The sequence below is a fragment of the Astyanax mexicanus genome, chromosome 6, assembly GCF_023375975.1.
Source record: "Astyanax mexicanus isolate ESR-SI-001 chromosome 6, AstMex3_surface, whole genome shotgun sequence".
NCBI lineage: Eukaryota > Metazoa > Chordata > Actinopteri > Characiformes > Acestrorhamphidae > Astyanax > Astyanax mexicanus.
The window spans coordinates 40414766-40433585 of record NC_064413.1 but is presented as its reverse complement, the minus strand read 5'-3'; the positions used below and the strand labels follow the sequence as shown (position 1 = coordinate 40433585).

Sequence of the window (18820 nt, the reverse complement as noted above, 5' to 3'; positions counted from 1 at the left end):
GCAGCTCTACTACTGTAATCTAATCCAGAATAAACAGCGTCTTCATACACAACCCTTTCATTTATACATCTCTTCCAAAAATATCTGCCTGATTGTTTGGCTGAAGGGAGTCTGGCGCAGACGGCGGGGAGGACCCGAGGGCACAGTTATGAGAGAGGCTGGAAAACTGCTGTGTTCTAAAGGCCCCCGTTACTGAAATGTAGCATAACAAATCAGCAGCTCCAGTTCAGGTGGTCCAGAAATGGACGTATGGTTAGACAGAATCTAGATTGATCCAGTCTGACAGAGGAGCATCTGTGTGGGCAACCTCTGTGTACCATAACATTAAATCAGCATATTCATTAGCAGGTATACATTATATTCATTACCTGCGAACCGCAACAAAATTTTATTCTGTATTCAGTTTACTGTTGATGTAAAAGTTGGGTCTGTGTGCTGCTGTGTGTCCTTGTGTGTATGTGTGAAAAGAGCGGGGGTGTGCGTGCACTGAGCGCATGGCACACTTGCATTGCCAGGATAGCAATAAGCACCAGACTGTTGTCTAGGTTCATTTCAATCAGCAGTGCACCTGTGTTTTCCTTTGCCAAGATTGCAATACGCCATAAAATTACCTCACTTCCAGACCACAATGCCCATCGGTGTAGATATATGTGAGCTCTGTCACTATTTAAGATAGCAATGGTATAAAGATATGACCCTTAGTCTTACCTGTGTCGAGTGCATGTGTTGGCCCTCCAGGGTTCAGAGCAGGGCTCCTCATAAACCTGATCAAACGGCTGAGCGTACGACTCCTTCACCGACGTGGTAAAACTACAGAGAGCACAAAAAAATCATGGTCAAATCAATAACTTAGACAAAAGCCTACATGTAAAACAAATAATTTATCATTAAAAAGAAGTAGTAGTAATAAGAGGGTGAATATTTGTGGAATTGGATGGACAAATCAACAACAAACATTGCCAGGTGGTTGAGAGGATTTGGCTAGGTGGCTGGTTTGCTAAGGAGTTGCATATGGATGCCAGGTGGTGGCTATGCAGTAAAAAGGTGGTTGCTAATTACTTTAGCTAATTACAATACTTAACCTTTACAGTATATTTGTACATTTTGGTGATCGAATTATGTTTAGATTTCACTTCATCATATGAAAATTGAGAGGATTTTTTTTACGCTGGAAAGTGAAAATGGATAAGATTTATTCAGACTTGGGATGAAATTATATCAGAATCCAGTCAAAGTGTATCCAGATAGCATGTTAAAGCCAGTTGTAAACATTAAGACCTATAACTGTTAATTGCCATATTGCCAATGTCAATATTTTCTTGTACCTGAGTCAGAATCTCATTGAAGCATTAATATATTTAGTTACTGGCTCCTCTGTCTTTGGTAACATGTGATTTGTGCTTTTATCTGAATGTGGATTTGGCTTATAATTTTATTCGTTTAAAATGAGCTGTACTGGAGCTCTCAGTGTGCAGAGCTTACCTCTCCCATAAACTGCACACATTGGGATCTCTGGGGTCCAAACACAACGTGAGGTCACACACACAGCCCAAGAGAAACAGGACCACACAGCTCCACAGCAATTTCATGGTTCTGCAAAAAAAAGGCACAAAGTTAGTGGCCTGACAAAATTCGAAAAAAAAAAAAAAAATCATATTATACAAAATTCTTGGGGAAAAAATTTGATTAAATGTTTGTTTTTAATAATAAGTTTAAGAAAATCTTTTATACACGATGGGTCAGTTTCTTGGAGATTAAGCTTAGTCTAGGACTACACTTTTCTTTCAATGACAAATCTCTGTGCAAAATACTGGGTAGTCCAGATTAATGCTGTATTGATCAATGCTGTATTGTCAGTACTTCCCCACAGGGACTAGACAACTATACGCTATATTGTTTTAGCATCGCCATCACAATATGTGCATATCGTCGCTGTCCAATGAAAAGCACTTATCTCCAAAACAACAACTTTACAGGAGAGGGAAAAAACCTTCTTCAATTTCAATGGAAGTCAATGTAAAAAAAGTTTATTTCAGGTCATTTTGAAGAGTTTCTATTGGTCCGTTCATCAAGAAATTTTGGCACAGTGTAAGGGACAGTTTGTCTGTTCAAATTATGTAGTAAACTAAAAATCGATAAAAATGGAGATAAGTGTTTTTCATAGGACAGCGACACATCGCAGGATCTGCAATATCATGTGCAATGTAAAATAATATCATATTTGTTGCCCAATACAAAAAAGTATATGACATTTTTTGGCTTTTTAAAGACTCACATATTAGAGGCAGATTATATTTACCCAATATTAGGGATGTGAAGTTACAATTAAGTAAAAGAACTGAACAATTTACAGCAAAAAAAATAAACTTTCTTTAAAAAGTAGTACAAAAAAAAAAAAAAAACATTTCGGTCATTAAATTGATGCAATGCCGTGAAAAAATATCATGCAAATATCACACCATGTTAGATCACAGACTTCTGGCAAAAATATATCACAAAAAGATCATTTATTGCAATGTCAATTTTTCATTATCATGCAGCCATAATACATTGTATATATGCAAGTATTTATTTTATTTATTTCTCTTAATTTTCGCTTTTACAAGGGCACACCTATCCCAACAGCACATAAAAGAAAAAGCAAAAACACTCAGTAAAATTTTCCAGCACTCTGGTCCTCAGCTCGTCACTTCACTGTGCAGTTTGGCTTTTCATGATGAGAAAAATTAAACAGACATCTGACATCAAAGATAGATTGATGGAGTCACTTCAGAGAAATTGCCTCACTCAAGTTAGTATTGAATATTGGATTGTGCATCTGTGGAATATTACTGTTTCTTTTTATAGAATATTTTCATGAGCTCTTAGATGTATGACTAACTTTAATATTGGCTAGTCCATGGAAAACTGACTCAAAGCACACCACAGTAGATGATGTTAAAGACTGAATCCAAAACTTTCAGTGTGGAGTAATTATAGTGCTTAGCTGCTGTTACAGACCTCTGTAGTAGCTGCCAACTCTGCCATTATTGATTGGCAGCATCTGTACACATTTAAACCTATTAATGCACCCATTAATGAGAAAACAACACAGACATATCAACAGTTTAAATTAAAGGGCTCATACACTAAATAAAAGTTTAAAATAGTTTTTAAATCTGCAATTAACTCTCCTACTCCATAGAGTTAATGTATGTATTTAATGTTCTTAAGTAGATTTTTTGTGTTCATGTGCTTTACGGAAGTATTTATATTTTGGGTGACTTTTTACTTTAACTTTAATACATTTTAATATCAGATATCCTACTATTTACTCCACTACTTATTTGCACAAAAGCTTGGGTTTACGTGAGCATAAAAATATAACTTGTCAAAATAAAAGCCAAAAAAGCAGCACACCAATCAGGGCACAGAACACACTTAGCTTAAGTCAGTTTTGACCTGTTAAACACCCAGCTACCCATTGCAAACATATGATTTAATATCAGTACACCACCATTCAATTTTGGGAGTGATTATAAAAAGAAAAGTGTAAAAGAAATGTGTATTAAGTATATTTATTTTTAAGTATATTTAACATAGAAAAGTACATTCCTTTTAAAATTAAAATATGTACTTAAATACACTTAAATACTAAATGTACTATTTTGGAACAACTTATGGCAACTTAAGTATATTTCAGTTGTAATTATTAAATCACAATAAATAGTGCTTTTGAGAGCTTTTTTGTACAACTTCTGTGAACTTAAGTAGATTTAAATATGTGTTTTAAAAACAACTTTTTAAAACATTTGAAGTATATTGTAAATGTACTACTTTGAGTATTAATGCACATATTGTGTACTCCTAAATGTTACTAAAAATACACTAAAGTGCAGTTTAAGCAGTTTTTTTATTGTCTCTACATATATTTTATATCAACACAACAAATAATTTAAAGCATATTGCTTAAAAATGCATTTTACGGAAATACAGAGAAAGTATATTTAATATGCATTTTCATAAAGTATATTAAATAGAAAATTCACTTTTTATTCTTTACCTAATTTGAACATACTTTTAATGCACTTAAGTTTACTTCCTTTTCACAAGTATGCCTGCACAAATTATGAACTACATGGAATATGTAGATGGAATATAGTAAAGAAAAAAAATATAATTGTGCATTTAGCAGTGCTCAGCATCACAGCAAACTTTACAAAGAACTTGTCTTTAAGCTTGGGACAGATTTGTGAACCTCTGTTAAAAGAAAGTGTTTATTAAACTTAAATGTGTAAATAAGTTCCAAATAAATCTTAAACTGAAGCCCTGCTTGTTAACAAAAGGTTCTTTATATTCACTTTGGTTCTATCTAATGGAAAGGGGTCTGCCTGCAGTGTTCTGTGTTCATGACCATGTTAATAGAACTCTTTAATGATGTTCTAAGGTAAAAACTTTATTCCATTACCATTTTCTAAGCGTTTGGCATGAAACAAGGTGAGCGCTCTTAAAATGAAAATGCGGGACCAGATTTCCACATTCATCATAACATATTTTCTATTCATAATTTCATATTACTGACCGGTTTTACGATTTGAAAGTAATGTGAAACTACTGCACTCTTTCGCATCTGCCACTATTAAATCACAACAGAACACAGTCAGGCCGAAAATACTAGTTAAAGACTGCATTTCCAGTTCCAAAATAAGAATTGAGCATCACAGCAAACCTGACTTTAATCTTGGGACATGGTGGGATCATGAAGGACCCCACTCACTGTTTGTCCTGCTCCCCTCGGGAAGGAGGCTGCGGAGCATCAAGTGTAAAATGACCAGACTGAGAAACAGCTTCATTCCTCAAGATGTGAGACTCTTAAACTCCACTGAGACTAAAACACCTGCACTGCACTTTACCATTTCTCATGTTTCATACACATCCATGCTGCTACAGGAAAGATGCCTTATGCGCCTGCGCTCTGCTGGATTTCATAATTCTGCTACTTACCTAACTTCCCTATTTATGTTAATGTCTATTTATATATTTGGTCTATTTTATCCTTTATTTTATATTTTATTCTTATTCTATTTTATTTAATCTTACATAATATTTGCTCGTTTGGGTGGAACTGGACCATAAGATCATAATTTCTTTCCACCCGATGTACATGTGATGCGAATGACAATAAAGTCTCCTTGAATTAATTTGTAAACCACTGTTAAAAGAAAGTATTCATTCAATTTAAAGGTGTAAATAATTTTCAAATAAATCTCAAACTAAAGCCTTGCTTTTCCAAAAAAACGTTATTTATATTGACTTTGGTTCTACATAATGGAAAGTGTTTTGTGTATATCATAATTTTAATAGACCTCGGTGTTTGACTAATAAATGATTGGGGAATGATAACATTAGAGTTTTGTTCCAACAATGATAATAGAGTGTTTAAGCTTAATGCATTGAATAATACATTTAATACTTTTCTCGGTTTACTCAAGTGCAGGTCTAAAGGAAAATTCTACTATTACCTGAATAATATTTTACCATGTGTATCGGTACATTAACTCAATCTGTACAGGGTTTGGGTTCTTTGCTCACCACTGAAATCCACACTATTAAAAGTAGTTTATAGTGTATATAGTACCTTCTAGTATCAGTGGGTTCTACACAACTGGGACACTTCATCTAGTCTGCTGGGCCTTAATATTGTCCGTTTTTAGAAGGCAGCACAGCAAGAGCAGTGGTCCTTCACATATATCAGTCTTAAAGGCACAGTAATAAAAACTACACAAACTTCAACTAACGTACAAGAAGAATGTGAGATACGAGACCTTTAAGCTATGAAACGGCTCTGGGGACTGGACGAGGAAGGGGACAGAAAAGTCTCCCACTGAGAGCCTTTCTGAGACTTATCCTGCCCTCTGCTCCCATGAACACACTCAGGACACACACACAAATACACACGCCTTCTAAGGAGCTGCCCTGCAGTGTGGGAATACAGCAACATTGCATAAATCAACATCACATGGAAATGGCATTCAGCACCATTTTAAGCTCTAGTGTCACTCGAAACATTTAAGAGTTATAACACTGTTGTTCCTCGTGAGACTTTGTATGGTGAATCTCTGTTGTCTGCACCGCAGCAACTGTCTACAACAATGGGTTTTATTATCTAATACAATACAGAAGTTAGAATACAATACAAAAGTGCTTATTTTGTTTATGTCAAAAACCTAGAAAAAGGTGAAGGTTAAGTTGTACCTATTTAATACCTATATATATATTTACTTATATATATATACTTATATATATATATAAGTTAAGTTGTAACTACCTATATATATATATATATATATATATATAGGTATTAAATAGGTACAACTTAACCTTTACCTTTTTCTAGGTGTTTGACATAAACAAAATAAGCACTTATAAAATGTAAATGTTGGGCCAGATTTTAACAATCTCTTCATAATTTATTCATTTATTATTTGTTTAAAATAATTAATATCATAAACTCAGTATATTCATGCAGCTCTATAAGTCCTTCTACGTTTGGACACTATATTTGCCACTAATATGCCATTAATTGTGCACTAGCTGTGCACAAAAGATACTGTTGCCTGTTTTTTTATTGTCTACTTATTGCTGTATTTTACTGGGTTCCCTAAAAGCACTGTAGCAAACAATGACTTTTAAGTGATAAAGAAAGCATCACTCTAAACACTCTCTCTACCAGGAAAAAAAAGATCTTAACTCTAAGATGCTTTGGAGAAACTGAGCCCAGTATTTTAGTAGACTGAACTACAATGCATAGTTCTGGATTTTGGTATTCTTTGATACAGCATGAACACATAGCTCTAATTAAATTAAATTGAATCAACATTGTTTTCTTTTTTTAATGCAGGTACGCAACAAGCACAGTGGGTTTAAAAAAAATATTTGATTTAAAATTATCTTCAATTAAATGATCTGATATCGATTCATATAAACCCAATATAAATCTTTGAAATTAGCCTATTTTTTAAAGCGCTTTAAAAACAACAACAGCTGAAACAAAGAGACAAGTAAGAAAAAACAGTATGTAATTATTAAAACAAAAAAAAAGTTTTTTTTTTTTTACTTTTTGTTAAAAGACAAAGAATGAAAATGAGTTTTAAGACTAGTTTTAAAAACAGTGAAGAAAAACAGTGAAGAAACCTGCCTAACATTCATGGGTAGGTTGTTTCATAACTTGGGGGCAGCAACCAAAAAAGCTCTGTCCCCTCTAAGCTTACTCTTTGACCATGGCGCCTCCAGGAGCTGCTGATCAGCAGACCTGAGGCATAGAGAAAAAAAACTGCCATTGTAACTGAAATGTCCTTAAATTATTCAATAATGAATCTAAACTAATCTAATAAACACTAAATCCAATCCAATTGGGAATTTGTGAATCTGATTCAGGAAATAAGAGGTGATACCCAGCCCTAGTAGATACACAATGTTAGCACTCAAACATTAATATGCATGAGTTCATTAACAGGTCCATTTTGACTAGCTTAATGTATATATATCGTTCGTTTTATGAATCTTACCCATCAGATTTCAGAATCTCTATAAAGTAAGTATGTGTGTCTGAGGCATGTATTTGTAGGAATGTTTATAACCAGAGCAATGTCAAATGTTACGTTACATAAAAAACGTTCTTGTGTTTGTAACCCAGTCACAGTTGCTGTAGCCCCTGGCACACAGTTAAAACGTCTGAAACAATAATGGAAAAAAACAGCAGAAAAACACAACTTTATAGGAAGAGACACAAGGTTTTCATTAAGTGCTATAGAGTTTACTAGTCACTTCACTGGAGTGGAGTAAATATTCCAATTACGTGGTACTTTTTTTTTGTTTTTTGCTTCATTAAAAGTGTTCCTGACCACAAAGGGTTTTGAGTGGTGAGAAACAGAAGGTTCGTTTAATGATTATGAGATCATGCAACACGACAGAGTGCCAGTGACTTATCTACATTTTTTTCAGTCTGTTTATAACACACATCTGTTCGTCTTCATTTAAAGGAGATTTAGGCGATTTTCTGTTCCTTTCACTACTAAATCTAATCTGTAAAATATGTAGAACATAATAAAAACATTTTTATATTACTTCTACAATGGAATCAGCACTTGTGAATTGGATGCCTGAAAAAAATGCTTGAAAAACAGTGTAATCCTGTCAGTCTTATTAAACCACATTTACACCTGGTCACTTACTGCTTCTTATGTATCAAGATTATATCTAGATTAGGAGAAGCCAAAAGAAGATGCAAGTGTAAACGCACCCAAGACACATTTAAAACAAATACTCATGTTTTATCAGTGTAAAAATCAGTATTTCTTGCAAAAGCATTTAACAACTGAAACTTATCCTATGGTATTTTACAGGCCTGTAAATGCTGTAAATCTTTATCTCTATCTTTATTTTTAGCAGTTATAAAGCCAATATGTTAAATGTTTTACTTAAGAGAAAGAAATGTAAAACTGGTCAGCTGCAGCTAACAGTGCAAATCTAACACAGGTAGTGACTGATAGTCATGGAAGCTCTTCACACTGAACAATTCTTATAGCAGGTAATCATTACAGGCCAGTTTTAGGTGTTTAGGTTCATAATTTCACTATCAATTACCTAAATCCCTACTATAGATGCCTACTCTATATACCACTGCTATATTTAATATTTGTTTAGCATGACTAGATAAGAAACATCTTGTCTAAAAGTCTTTTGAAAGGTGGATTAAACAGAAAATGGTTTTAGTGTTGTGTTCAGTTTTTTTTCCAGTAGAAGATCTTTTTTTGTTTGTTTTTTCATATTGAATCTTGACTAATGCTCCCTAAAGTGCCTAGAAAAATAGCACTTACATGATAATAATTTTTTTTATTACACACACAATACCCCAAACACTTGATACATACTGCTAGCTACCAAGCTAACTGCTACTTAGACAGTAGAAATATACAGTAGAAAAAGTTCAAACTGGGTATCCAAAAGTTCAGATTTAAATTTATTGTTTGATTATTAACTTCAGCACAATCACACCACCTCTAGATTAGATTCTCTAGCATGCATTTCAGAACAACTTGCTGTGAGTGTGACAGGAGATCAGGTCAAGCACAAAGAGCAAAGGCTATTAAGCTCAAACGCCTGCAATCCATCTTCATGACAGATGCACTGTTGCACTGCACTTGTAGGTGTGGTCATTAGACCAAATGTGCACATTCACATCCAGCAGATAACAGCTCGGTGAGAAAGCAGTGATACAGGCTGGAAATGTGAGTCAAACACTTGGAAGGGCTAGAGTTGGAGAAGGTGTCTAGGATATTTCAGCGCGCTCGGAGACAGCAATCAGCTTTGAGCTGGTTTTAATGCATAAAGCAGAGCAATTTACTCTTCATTCACTTGCTTTCATGTGGCTGAGTAAAATGGCAAAGGCACATTAAACTATACACAAACGCAAGAGCAAGAGAGAGAGACAGAAAGAGAGAGAGAGAGAGGCAAAGGGGGAGAAACGATCAGTTTTAGGCACTGCCAATTCTTTCATCAACTTGTAGCCTGCTTTTCCGCCTCCTAAACCAAAACCTGCCCCACACGGGAAATGGGTCCCATACGTGGGGTCTATATTTAGGAAAACTGATCACATTCTGTTAATTTAGCGGAGCTCGCAAACGTCAGGCGAGTCTTGAGAGAAGTGAGAGGTCCAGGCAAGTGCGCCCTCATCACCCAAACCAAAAGGTGTTCAATCACTTAAACAGCCCCTCACTGCTGCTTCCAAAACCACGTGAGGACCTCACTGAAAACAAGGGACAAATGAAACCAGATGTAGTGCACACGCTCGCTGCTTTATTATTCACTGTTCAACGTGTCTAGGGACACTCAACGTCTTTAAAAACTCCAAGCCAAAATAATAAAAAACTGCACTTGTTGACTAAAGGATTTGATCAGTTACCATTTGTCTAGATAAAGGTGCTCACATGACTGTTACATAACAGCCTAGACTAGCAGCTGAGGTCTAAGACAGATTTACTGGTGTGTTGTGGAGTGTTAGGAGTATTTGATCTGGCCATATAAGTCTCTTTCAGTTATACTACTGTTCAAAAACTTGGAATCAAGGTTTTTAAGAACATAATACCATCAAAAACATTACGTTATTTTAAATTAATCAATAGAAAACTATGGAACAAAGATGTTTAAAGACAAAGACATTTGTGTTGGACACATATGTGGCTCAGAATTTGGCTTACACCCTTAACCCATTCATTCAGTGAATTTAAACTTGTGATCAAACAAGTGTACAGTGAGCACACATGCTCGAAACACTAGGCATCCATTGCTGTGGAGCCCGAGAGGCAGTAAGGATTACAGACCTTGCTCAGGGGCCCAACAACAGTGGCAGCTTGTTGAACCTGAGCATCAAGCCACAACCCTGTCATCAATAACCCAGTGCTCTAACCACTGAGCCACCACTGCCCAAACTTTAATTATATTAACCCCTTATGTTCTGTGACTTTTATTACACCCTAAAGTTCTAATAACATATTGTAAGGTTGTAAGTTGTTTCTAATTTATACTAAAAACAAGAAGAAGCCAGAAACCACCAGTGGTTCCAAGGAGTTTAGAACCTTAAGAAGTTCTACAATGCATCCTTAATAGTCAGATCAGCTGTAGATGGCTCTGAATTCTGAGCTGTATATAAATCACAAAATATTTGAAAGTGTTTACAAAATTGATAACGTTATAGAATACAGCCCACATTTTAGAGTGTAAGCTCCTTAAACTTGCCGTCCAATTTCTCTGTATGAACCAGTTACATACAAAATACTTACTTAGGTCTTACTGGTACTTAAAATATTCAGCTCCACTATAGTTTCTGAATCAATTTCTCTGACTTTGCTATTTATAGGTATATGTTTGAATAAAAATAACATTGTTGTTTTATTCTATAAACTACAGGAAACAACAAAATATTGTCATTTAGAGCATTTATTTTCAGAAAATGAGAAATGGCTAAAATAACAAAAAACGATGCAGAGCTTTCAGACCTCAAATAATGCAAACAAAACAAGTTCATATTTATAAAGTTCTAAGAGTTCAGAAATTAGTATTTAAGGGAATATCCCTGGTTTTAATCACAGTTTTCATGCATCTTGGCATGTTCTCCTCCACCAGTCTTACACACTGCTTTTGGATAACTTTATGCCACTCCTGGTGCAAAAATTCAAGCAGTTCAGTTCAGCTTGGTTTGATGGCTGTGATCATCCATTGTACTCTTGATTATATTCCAGAGGTTTACAGTTTGGTAAAATTAAAGAAACTCATAATTTTTAAGGAGTTTCTTTACTCTTTTCCAGAGCAAATAAAAACAATCAGAAATAAGAAAGAAACAACAGGGTAACTTTCAGACTTTTACCATTTCATTTCATTAACTTACAAGCTGTCTGATCTGGAGGTAGGTTTTGAAGTCACTGCAATTTCCCTGTTGTTTTGGCTGTGTCAGGATGACCATTTGTTCAGGATGTGGAGACGTAGAGTTTTGTGGGCTTGTGTTGATGTTATTCAGTGGACTGAGATGTTATCAGGATGCTGTTGCTGTGTTGGGAGGATTCTGCAGTTCCGGGCAGATGTGAAGAATAAAGAAGTGGTTTCAGGCCACATAAAACTACGACTATGGGACAACAAGCTGCCTAACAATTTTAAGAGATGTGAAGATTATTTAATTTATGGAGACTGACTGATCACAAGAAAGGGTACACTGAACCCACTGATGCTCATCCTCAAGCTCTGGATCAGTTAGATTTGAGCTCTTCACAATCATCTAAGCTAAAGAACAAATTGTTAATTAAACATTGCTTATGTAGCCATGCTGATAGATGCCTTCTAATGCTTTACTCTTCAGTAGTGTTGAGTTGTGATATGATTAAAATATCAATCAGAGAAGGACAAATCTATTTGAATTAAACCTGCTAATAAGAAGTAATCTTGATTAGTTTGACGTTAATTTAAGGACAAATTAATGGTCATACTTCTTCACTCACTGTTTCATAAAAATGAAGAATATTAGAAATAGTTTATCCTGTTTTTTATTGGAGTAACTGTCTCAACTGCCCAAAAAAAGACTTTCTACTTCAATTGCTACAATTGCTGTGAGGATATGATTAAATTCAGTGACAGAAGCATTACAAATCTAGAGAACACTACTATACTACTATGAGCCTACACATGGCATTAGGCTAAGTTTAAATGGGTTTATGTATATCTGCTCTAAAGATTACTATTCTAGACATTTGGACATTACTGCTCTCCAACACATGGCATCTGTATGTCTCTCATCCCCTAATTTTAATTTCACTATAGTTATACACTTGTTAGTTTGCTATTTTTCATGTTTTGACAATATTTCAATCAGACTGTCCCTTTTACATTATCAAATTCTTACAATAAATGGATCAACAGAAATGATCCAAAATGAAATAAAAGCTTCCATTGAAGGTTAAGAACGTTTCCTGTAAAGTTGTCATTTTGCAGATACAAGATTTTGGCGTGATGACAGTGCTGATATTTTGGGAAATATGCCGTCCTGTTGAGATACTTTTCTAAATTATGTTGTAAATTGTATTTTTATGCATCTATAACACTGAGTTATAGGAGGAGTCACCTTCACATTCGACTCCTGGTAAACTTCCCTTTTCTTTTAGCAATTTTTATTGTTATTTATTGTTCTATTGGAGTGTTTTTAATGTAGTTTTAACTTTTATTTTTATTCAGTCTTACTAATAAAATACCAATCTCAGAAACTCTCACAGTTCATCTCAACTGCAGTTGTGATGTCTGCCATGAATCCCAATCCAAACAGATCATAACAGGCTTTTAATTACATTGGTTAACCAGCTGAGCGTGCATATGTCCATCAGGACCAGCCAATTTTTGTGTGTGTGTTTTTTGTGGTTGCTGAAACAGAAAGTGGTTGTACCAAAAAAAAAAAACAGTAAGACATCCAGTAAAACCACCAGAAATCCTTGTTTATAATATGAATGTCCAAAAGTACTGGCGCGACACTATTTGCTTAAATCTGGCAGTCTATTTTATGAATCTGGCCCTTAGACCTGTATTATATTATCCTTGCAGCTTCAGTGCAAAACTAAATCAACAAACTTCAGACATCAGTGTCTTGGCAGATTGACTGCGTTTGGGGTAACGTTAGAAAAGTGTACATTTGATTTTTAGTGAACCATGGCAGCCTTGACATGGGCAGCAGAATAGTCAACCAGTTCAGATTAAGCATCCAAAAGCATCTCCGTCCTAAATAAAAGCTCCTATATGGCAATACTGCAAGTTCCGCTAGCACATCCCTCTGTGTGAGATGGAGAAAAGTCCACATGCCTCCTGCGTTTCCCGTTAGTCTATTTCTGTACTGCAGGGAGGGGAGAGGGCTATGATTGGGGAGCGGCTAGTTTGATGTGTTAATGTGAGTATATGGTGAAATTCTACACACAGAGCACATGGCCCTGACTCTTTCCTTTCCCCCTCTCCTCTTCAGCTCGGGGTTTCATGTTAATTGAGGAAGAAAATATTAGTCACTTTTTGGAACAGGCAGATGCAGAGAAAAAGGAAAATAAAAGAGAGAAATACGACTGGGCCATGGACCGGTGACAGAGGGTTCGGGGGCGGTAGAGTTACACTGGTGCTCAAACACTCCAATCTCACTATATTAATCAAACAACTCCTTAGATTCCATCTTCAAATGACAAACACAGCCAAAAAGAAGATATCTGCTGGAGTCTGAACTAAGTCACACTTTTATTTTACCAGGAAATCACATCCAAACAGTCAAATCCGCCATGATATATGAAGAAATTAAACTAGAATCCAAGCAGGACCACTTTACCAATTCTTCGCTAATGGCTTCTGTTTAGGACGTGTACATCAACAGCAAATATGAGATATGAGACCATAAATAAAGTTAATGAAGTGTCCACTGGTAATGTCACAGCGTGGCCAACGCTGACCTCAGTGTTTGGAAGAGAGAAAAACACGAATAGATTTATAGTTATTAGGGAAATGAGGTGTACATAATGTTTACTCAGGAACCGTGTCTGAGCTTACGTGTTTTATTACAGTTCTTATGAAGGGAGGAAAAACTCATGGCAGTGTGTTCAGAGATGGTGTTACTGGCATAAAATCATAATCATAACATTCTACACAAGGTAAGATATCAACCTTATAATGAACTCTTTGACACAATTGTGGAATCCAACTAAAGATTGTATCATCAAACATCACTACAAATGGGCCTCAGTACAACGTAGTGTTGGGGCTAATATGGCACAAAGGACCGAATTGCAGTAATCAAAATAGGCTCTTATAATAACAATTAGCAGTTTGTATGCCCACATCTGTATCAATTATGAGGTGTTATTCGATCACAGTGTCACGTGTGTACTGTGAATACATCATTTAAGGCATTACCACCACAGTGGACAGTGCAGTGGGTTGTAATAATCATGACCAGTGACATTTGGCTAAATCTCTTCATGTAAATAGGAAAATAAAACACACATTCACATTCAATAAAGGAAACCCCACACACAAAGGTCACCCAAAGGTCAGCGCAGTTTTTTGGGCTTTTATTGGACATAGGACTGGTATATAGTCATGGGACTCTATACTTCTGTCCCATGACATGCAATGCACTAAAGTGAAAAATGTGTTTGAGCAGCTGTACAAACACTGTAAAGTGTATAACAATTATACGCAGCAATTTAATTACAATACAAGGTCTTGTCCACATCACACAGCCCTAACAGACTCAGACACAGACAGACAGCAAGAGACAGACAGAGACAGAGAGAGACACAGAGAAACAAAACAGAGAGAGACAGCGATGGTTAATGATTAAGCAGCCACAACTCTGGCTTGGAGACACAGTAAACCAGTGAAACCAGTAAAACCCAGTTACAGTAAACTGGAATAAAAGACCATAATCCAGCACATCTGGAACTGAGCCTCTATGCTGGCATGGAACACACACTCAGGTCGTTGGGCTGCCTGCGGCTGGGTTTGTGCTAGTGCCATATGTTGGGCTGGGGGTATGCGGTTGAGGGGGTGTTGGGATATATGCCCCCCAAACTTTCATCAACAACATTCAGGCGCAGTGACTCAGTGGTCCATATAGCACCACACCCTATTTTCCATTCTGCATGCTCTAATAACTCTTAAGACTGTGGCATAGCAAAACAACCATCTGCTTAAACTGGCAAAACTGTTATTTTTAATATAAATATATCATATTCAGCTCTGCATTACCAAAATCTATTTATTTTAATATTTCCTTACCAGAGTCAACTAATGACACTTTCTCAGTGTTGTTTTGTTTATTTACATAAATTATTCCCATTAAAAGACATATGGGCTGTTTGTGGGATGGCGTGTTGCTCTAAACCACAAAATAATCCCCCAAACAGCTAGCACCAGAGTGGAAAAAAACAGATATGGCAACTAGAGCCACCCCAAACCTTCCACTGTGAGCACTTAGACAAAATGAAGATGGAAAGAGAGATGGAGAGAATGAAAGAGATAAACAAAGTGAGGGCAAAAGAGAAAAACAGAGCAAGAGAAAAATAGTGTGTCAGAGAGAAAAAGAAAAAACAGCAAAATAGTTGCTGAAAGAGAAAGAGGGTGTAAACGAGAGAAAAGAAAAAGTGCAAGAGAGTGACAAAGGGAAGCAGAGAGAGGGGAAAAGAGTCTGAGAAAGAGAGGGCAAGTGAAAAAGATAAAAGAAAGACAACATAAGAATTAGAACTGAATGAGATCTTAAGAGTGTGACGAAGGGAGACAAAGAGAGGAAGGACAAGGTAAAAAAAAAGAGCCAGACAGAGAAAGAGGTTACAAGGTGCAAGAAAGAAAGTGACTGAAAAAGGAGATAGACAAATGAAATGAGCGAAAGAAATAGAGAGAGAGAGAGAGAGAGAGAGGGAGGGAGAGAGAGATCGAGCAAATGTGAGCAAATTGGAAAAGCAGCAAGCCAGAGTGAGACCAAAAGAAAGAGGTAGAGACGGAGAAAGAGAGAGTGCAAAAGAGAGAGATGAAAGACAGACCAAAAGGCACAAAGTAAAGAAAAAAGAGGGTTTGAGCTTGTAAGAGAATAGGTAGCGGGAAAGAGTGAAAGAAAGTGTGAAAAGAATAAAAGAGAGTGAGTCTAAAATAGAAAAGAGCAAAAGAATAAAACCAAGGGAGAAAGAGGTTATTTTAATAGGGAGTGAGAGAGAAAAAAAGCAAGAAAAATTGTGATAAGATGGAAAGAGAGAAGAGTGAGATAGAAAAATATGAGAGAGAAAGACAAAAAAGCAAGAGAATGAGACAAAGGGAGACAGGTGGGGAGATTAAAAAGAATGGTGAGCTAGATTATAAGAGTGAAGAAAGAGAGAGAGAGAGAGTAAATGAGACCAAAATAAAAAACACAAACAACAGTGATAGCAAGGGGAAAACGAGAATGAAATGAGAAGGACACAGAGACTATGAGTGAGAGATAAAGAATGTGGGGTAAAAGAGTAAGAGAAAGAGAGACTGAGAGAGAATGTGAGACAAAGACAAATATGGAGACAGATTCAAAAAGATTACTAGAGGAAGAGAATGCAAGGGGAGGAAATGAATATAACGTAATGAGAGAGAGAAAAACGATTAAGATAGAGATGAAAGTGAGAGCAAAGGAGAAAAAGAGCAAGAGTTAGTGAGAAAGTGAAAAGGGTGTAGAGAAAAAGGCAGCTAAGCGAAACAGAGCAAATGAGAGAGAAAAAAGTGATGAAGTGAAAAACATGGAATAAATGTGTGGAAGAGTGTGTGTTCGTGGGAAAGCACTTGTGGAGGGCTGTGATGTGCTGAGTGAGTGATGAGCCAGCAGAAGCATCTTCTCTCAGGATTTATGGGAATACCTGCAAGCGTGACCTGTGACCTCCAGGCCTCATTACACAGTGTAATGGTTGTGATTTACAGCTGAGACTAATTTCAAACTGAACTCAGAATCTGAGCTCGGCTCACGGCTTAAAGACAAAAACACAAGTTTTCCACTCAGCCTGTCTAAAGCCGTAAACTGTAAATACATTACATTATCAGCTCTTCTCATCACAGTGGAAAACGCTCTGTTTCTATTATTCAATCATCTAACAACGGAGGGCATGTTTAGATGCTGCTAACCAATGAGAACACCACTATCTGCACAGCACGCATTATCAGTAGCTGTGATAATGCAATGCTGAGGTCATGCTTCCTCTGTGGAGAAACTGACAGGGTGACTGCTTACAGTCAAAGCTAGCGAGTTCAAATCCCAGCATCCTCAGCTCCCACGCTTTGTGTCTCATGCAGAAATCCTTAGAAATTAGGGATATTCACACATAAAAAGACTTGATTAGAAAGCATGAATACTCTTATAATAGAAATAGCAGAATAACATTTTAATAATCAGAAAAAACTCAGTGAGTGCGTTTAGATGCACCCAATAATTCAATCACAATCAAATCAGATTCTTCTAAATGTCAAGTAAACAGCATATTGTTCTAAGATCTGATTAAGGACTAGAAATCTGATAAAGAGATATGGATTTTAGCGCAATAATTAGATTTCTCAACATAAGTATACAGATAATAAGATTTCGTTCGGTTTTCTCAGTCTGCGCATGTAATCGGAAAGCGATAAAAAATAATAATACAGAGAAAGCTCTAATAAAGGCAGAGCTGTATACCATAAAAACAATCCATATTTGGCAGTAAAGTGGGTCCATGTTTACAAAAAACTGTGACTGGAAGTGTAAGGAATCAAAATATTGCCTGACTTATTTTAACATGGACTTTATCCATTCTCTACCTAAGTGTATGTAAACGAACTGATCAGATTACTGAAAAAAAATAATTCTCTGAATTTATTAGACTAATAAATGCCTGTAAATGCACCCATCAATGCAGTAAATACTAACTAGGCCTGGGATGGAAAATTGTTCCTCATGAAAAGACATTTATGTGGTGAATTTTATAGCTAAAAAGACATTTATGTGAGGACTTGCAGATGTTTTCAACCACTTCAGAAAGGCATTTTTTCACCTTTTACTTTCAACCAGAAATAAATGTAGTTTCAATGAACAACATGGATCTTTTTTTCTGCATAGTGCCGGTGGAACATACAGTAATGAAGCACAATTCCTTCAACACTGTCCACCAATACCTACCATTAGGGGTGTGACAAGACACTCATCTCATGTGAGTTGAAATATATAATTGAGATTTAAAGGTTGAAACATGTGATTGAAAATATTATATTTGACTTAAACTCACCAAATGCAAAATAGCTTCCCTCCTGCATGATCTCACTTGAGTCTACTGTCAGAATCCCCAGTCAGAGTTGTGTATTCAACTGGCAATTCCTCTTAAGGGTTCTATACAAATCTGGCAACCTATGACTTAATCTCAATGCGTTGCGTGCGTGGGTAGAAACATGAAAAACAGAACACAGAATAATGTGTTAAAGTCTGCAGGTACAGAAAGACAGTAGTTTTCTTGAGCAGACCAGCGCTGATGTTTGCCACCCAAAATAACCAAACATTTGTTTTGGTTACCTCTGCAAGTGTTTAAATTCTGCAACATTTCGTCAGAACCCTGCCTACCATGGTTATTTATTTTCTAAGGGCTTAGAAATTCTTAAAATCCATAGAAACTGTTTGGTATTAAAAATTTTACCACAGTGGGAAAATATGCACAGGCTAAATTCAGTGTTAACATTCAGACACTTTACTTTATTTATCTTGTAGAACCTCAATCAATTATCTACAGCTTGGCTTGAA

The 18820-nt window shown here is 36.1% G+C and overlaps 1 protein-coding gene across 1 annotated transcript in view; it reads right to left on the bottom strand.

Annotated features, from left to right (window-relative positions):
- Nucleotides 1-18820, bottom strand: part of pear1 (platelet endothelial aggregation receptor 1) — a 71581-nt gene that overhangs the window by 30631 nt on the left and 22130 nt on the right. Inside the window, exons 2-3 of the mRNA XM_022673526.2 lie at nt 1483-1593; nt 709-810 (exon numbers count right to left, since the gene is read on the bottom strand). Coding sequence (XP_022529247.2) covers nt 709-810; nt 1483-1589 — 209 coding nt within the window. The 5' untranslated portion in view covers nt 1590-1593. The remainder of the gene's footprint in view (nt 1-708; nt 811-1482; nt 1594-18820) is intronic.